Source organism: Crocodylus porosus, unplaced genomic scaffold, assembly GCF_001723895.1.
Source record: "Crocodylus porosus isolate Cpor-Errol unplaced genomic scaffold, CroPor_comp1, whole genome shotgun sequence".
In the NCBI taxonomy this organism is placed as follows: domain Eukaryota; kingdom Metazoa; phylum Chordata; order Crocodylia; family Crocodylidae; genus Crocodylus; species Crocodylus porosus.
In genome coordinates, this window is record NW_017728886.1 from 65,417,927 (window position 1) to 65,422,849 (window position 4,923).

Below are 4,923 nucleotides of genomic sequence, written 5' to 3' on the forward strand. Positions count from 1 at the left end.
GTCTAGATGATGATACTTTATTGTGAAGTTGATTAGTCAACTCTGCAGTAAGGTGCACGTGTAGATGCACCTACTGGCATTCTAAAAGGGTAGGGGCACAGTTATCCTTTAAAAGGAAATATTAGCCATTTAAAAATACTTTGAATATGACAAATGTGTTATTTAAATAGTGTCAGTTTATAATAACATTTTAATTGCTTCTTTCATTGTTTGTGTATAAAATCGAGTAAAGAAAGGCAAGACAAAGTCACCATGCTCAAAATTTTGGATTTAATACAGAGCTAGTTTCATAAAAAAGAGATACAGAAAAGTGATTAACTTCAAATCAAATAGTGTACCCTGTCATGTTCTTGTGGGAAATTAGTAGCCCAATTCCCACGGACTTCAACAGGAACATAAATATTTTTGGTCAACCATGGTATTTGCAGTGGAGTTTACCACAGTGGATTTCAATCTTGTGAACATTTAAAATGTTTTTTCTCTAGTCAACAGTGAAATTATGGCTGGTTCCATTTTAATAAATAAAATTCCACTACTAGAAATCCTCAACTGTTTTTTATGTGTGACGCTTGTATCTCATCCAGTATATTTCTGATGCTTTCTACACAGACCTCTCCTCTATGATGTTTCATACAAGCTTGCTTCCATACTTCTTCAAAACTTTCATCTGAAATGCTTACACCAATGTTTCGGAGAATTCGGGCAATCTGTAAAATAATATCATATGATTAATTGTGGTCAGTATTCACTCTACATTTTGTAACTGCAATGCATATGGTGAATCCTCATTTGTCAAGTATTAACATTAATGAAATATAACATACTAATTCCTGGAATACTTAATCAAGCAAGTTTCCATTAAAATTATGGACTGCAAGATTATGCCCTAAATATATAAACTGTCAAGTTGAAGCATGTGCTGATTGTAGCAGGGCACTGGGATGTGCCTATTCCATTAAGAGAGCAAGCAGCTTTGGGAGCTGCTTGTAGGTGGCTGAGGGGAGCTAATGAGGGACTCACCTGACCGGAAAAGGCCTAGGTTGGAGCTACATAAGCCAAGAGCTGGCACAGTCAGGGAGTCTCTCCCTAGCAACCATGAAGTAAGGAGCTCCTGGCTGCCAGGTAGCAGGACTCCTGCAGGGACCTGGATTAAAGCTAAATAACTCTGCAGGCGTAGGAACATAGGCATGTTCCCTGGGCAGAGAAAGACCCTATTACAGGCAAGTAGCCTTTGTTTTAATGTTAACCCCCAGAAGGTTTGAGGTGCCTACTAGAGGGTCCGAGAGCCCAGAAGAGGGGCTGTGTGTGGGAGCAGAGGGTCCAAGAGCCCAAGGGGGCCAAGTGGATAGGCTAGGATAAAGCCCCAGGCTGGAAAGTACACTCACTGTGAAATGAGGAATGTGTGCCCTCTTAAAAGGGCAGAGGGCTGCTTCTGCTATTGTTTGTGTTTTCTGTTACAGTTTAAGGTAGTGTTTCCCAACTTTTGGTTCCGGCAGCACACTTACCGGGCCACTCTCATCTCGCGGTACACTGGCCAAATGCAGAGTGGGGGCAGGGGGGTAGCAAGCGGCCAGGCACAGAGTGGGGGGTGGGGACGGCCAGGTATGGAGCAGGGGGTGGCGAGTGGCTGGGCACAGACCGGGAGGAAGGGGGGCTGAGCAGCCGGGTGCCAAGTGGGGAGGGGAGCAGGGGGGGCATGGCTGAACACAGAGCATAGATGGAAATCACTGACTGGAGCCATGCCCCCCGTCTGTCTGTGTATCCCTGGTGGTGGCAGCTGGGGGGCATCGCTCCAGCCCAAAATCTGTGGCACACTTGGACATGCCTCACGGCACACCACAGTACCATAGCACACTGGTTTGGGAAATGCTGGTCTAAGGGCTTATGGTTTAAATTACTGTTTATATCAATGGTTTCGGTTGGGACGGCACGGGAGGAAAACGGAAGTCCCATTAGTGCCCAAGAGACACACAACCACCTTGAGCCCTGCCTGGGGCAGGCTCAAGGCTCTAGTGAGTGTTGATCCCAGAGTGGGCATAGTGCAAGGCACAGAGCAAAGAGGGATCAGCAGCCCAGTGCTCAAGAGGGGCCTAGTGACATAGGAAGCTCGGTGCTCCAGCGGAGCCCAGCCATACAGAGGCCATGGGCCTGGTAACCGCAGGTGATAGATTGAAGCTCAGGCCTCAAAGCCAGGTCCAATGCTGTGGGCCTAGGCTAGCAGGCTTAGTGAAACTAAAGGGGCAGAAGCTGAGGACGCCAAGGCCCCAACAGAGGGAACAATGTCACAGTAACATCTGCAAGGCTTGGGACATGGTGCAGGAAAGGAAAAGGAGCCATGCAATTTGCCCTTAAGGCTACAGGTACTCTACAGGGGCCTAGTCAAACTAATAGGGATCTATCTAGCCTGAGGGCTGGATTGAGACCCAGTGGGAAATTATTAGGATTAAGGCTCACTCTAAGGCCTGTTGGTAGCCTCCCTTAATTAACCTTAATATTAAGAACAAGGCATGGCAGTGTGCGATCTAGGGAGACTGGCATTAGAGTTCGAGCTGGATAGTAGCTGCAGGGATGCTAGGGGGTGTCACGGCCATCCCTGTGGCCAGAAGACCTGTCACACTGATTCATCCCAGAATCTGGTTTATTCTAAAATCCTTTGTTATCATAATTATACTGATAATGTGCAACTTTACTTGCCAATTCAAATAAAACCCTAATGAAAAGACCCTAATGATCTAATAGATACTGAAATAGGCCCTTAGGCACAGATTCAGGACAGCAATTTAACATATGTTTAAGAGAAGCATGTGTTAAGAGACTTCCTAGATTTCAATGCTTTCTTAAATCAGGATTTTAGTAAACTCAGTGTCAAGATGATATTAAAAAACACACTTACTGATTATCTATATTTTGAGCAATTTTGATCTTTTGCAATGAAGGTTGGAATTGTGGGTCATATTATTCAACTGAATTTTAGACAGCCTCTTCACTAATTTTAAAAAACTTACTGTGATATGGCCTCTTTTTAAAGGATACTTTCTTCAACTGTTACATGTTTGAGAAAAGTTAATGCTTTACATAAAAATAAATTAAAACAGAATTATTTCACTGCATGAATACAAAATAATTTAACATTGTTACAGAATACTCTATACAGAGCTCTGCATAACATGGACAGTCTACAATGGAATATGACTTTTCAGACTACAGTATAACCTTAGAGAACAGTTCTATTTAATACATGACGGGTATAATGGGCTTATCAATGAAGCATGAATTCCATTTCCTGTTAGTTATTTCTCTGTGCCTGACTTCTGCTGCAGACTTAGATTATAAAATGTTAACATTCAGAGGAGTTCTGACAAGCAATCTTTCATGGATATGTACAGAACAAGACACCACATCTTTTACATCCTAGGACACTAATTAGCAGTCTACTTTACTGTAAAACACCTAACCAAGTTCCAGGTTACTTCCAAGCATGACTTAATGCTTAATATAACAAAATGACTGAGAGAAGGAAGGAGGTTGTCATGTCGTCTTTCGTAATTTTTATTAGAATTTTATACTGTGAATTGCCATTATTTCAGAAATGTATTAACTATCTTTGCTTCAAGTAAAAAATCTGCTCTTTGTTTAACACTGTTGTATTAGAAAATACAGAGAAAGAAAGCAGTTTATAGCACAAACAAGTTGTAGAAGGAGAAACAGAGGAGACGTGGATAAATTAAATATACAAAGTGAGTTATTTTAGGGATGGTGGGGGAGAAAGCATAGGTTCTGGGAGTCATACAATTTTCTCCAATTCCTCACTGCTAGGAAAAAACAGAAATACAATTTCTACATTCATTCATAAACTCCTAAAATTTTGTTATGGGTATTCAAATACTGCCATTACATATGTGTTCCAAAAATATCTGTCCAGCTCCAGTTATTTAGTTTCATAGAATGGATATGAATCATACTGTAGCAGGTTCAGTGTTAAATAGCTCCATTTTCAGTCTGTGTCTTTTACAGGCTCACAGACTGTTTATCATCTGCACTCCCCCTAGGTAAGTTCCCTCCCAGCAGGAGTCAATCAACATGAGTCTGCCAGAAAGTGTAAAGATGGCCATGGGGCATGGAGAGACCATGAGTGCATCAGAGACTATGTATATGACTTTTCAGATAACAGCACTCCAGGCATGGTCTCCAGACTGCACCATGAGCTGACCTGCTAGCTACCTCCCTTTCAGCTCTACCTTCTCAGGGTCTCAGCTCTTGGCTCCCAGACTCAGCTTCCAGCTGTGAAATCCCAGCTGTCTGCCTGTCTCTAGCCCCTCTCCCTAGGAACCTAATTTATTCAGTCTGTCTATCTGTCTCTCTCTGGTTCCTTCTGAAAGTCTCTCTCTTCCTCTAGCTCCTTTTGCCAAGAACCCTCTTAACTTCCTGTGGGCCAGCTAATTATCTGGATCAGCTGGCCCAGCCCTCCTAGGCAGCCTGTAATCAGGTTTCACTGCCTGCAGCTGAGCTGTAGCCCTTACCAGTCTGCAGACTCCCTTAGGCCCCTTGAGCTGGCAGTATGCTACTCTGCTATATATACACTCACCTATCATTTTTCTGCAGTTGAAACTGAAATACAGCTGAACTGCCAAGATCCAATTAGAAATTGGGAGGAAGACTGTGAGATGTTAGGTGGAGGAACTGTGTAAGTAAGTCCTGTACAAATCTCTACAGTTGTCTGACTTCTCTCCTCAGCAACAGTCAGGATGACTTCGGAGAAGGCACAGATAAATCATCTATGACTCTACAGCTCCTATGATTTCATAGGCATCAGGGCTGGAAGGGACCCTCGGGAGATCGAGTCCAGCCCCCTGCCTAAAGGGCAGGAAGTCAGCTGGGATTATAGGATCCCAGCAAGATAAGCATCCAATTTACTCCTGAAGG

The 4,923-nt window shown here is 43.3% G+C and overlaps 1 protein-coding gene across 1 annotated transcript in view; it reads right to left on the bottom strand.

Moving 5' to 3' along the window:
* Positions 1-250: 250 nt before the first annotated feature.
* Positions 251-4,923, bottom strand: part of EFHB (EF-hand domain family member B) — a 29,409-nt gene continuing 24,736 nt past the window's right edge. The window contains exon 13 of the mRNA XM_019535878.1: positions 251-707. Coding sequence (XP_019391423.1) covers positions 546-707 — 162 coding nt within the window. The 3' untranslated portion in view covers positions 251-545. The remainder of the gene's footprint in view (positions 708-4,923) is intronic.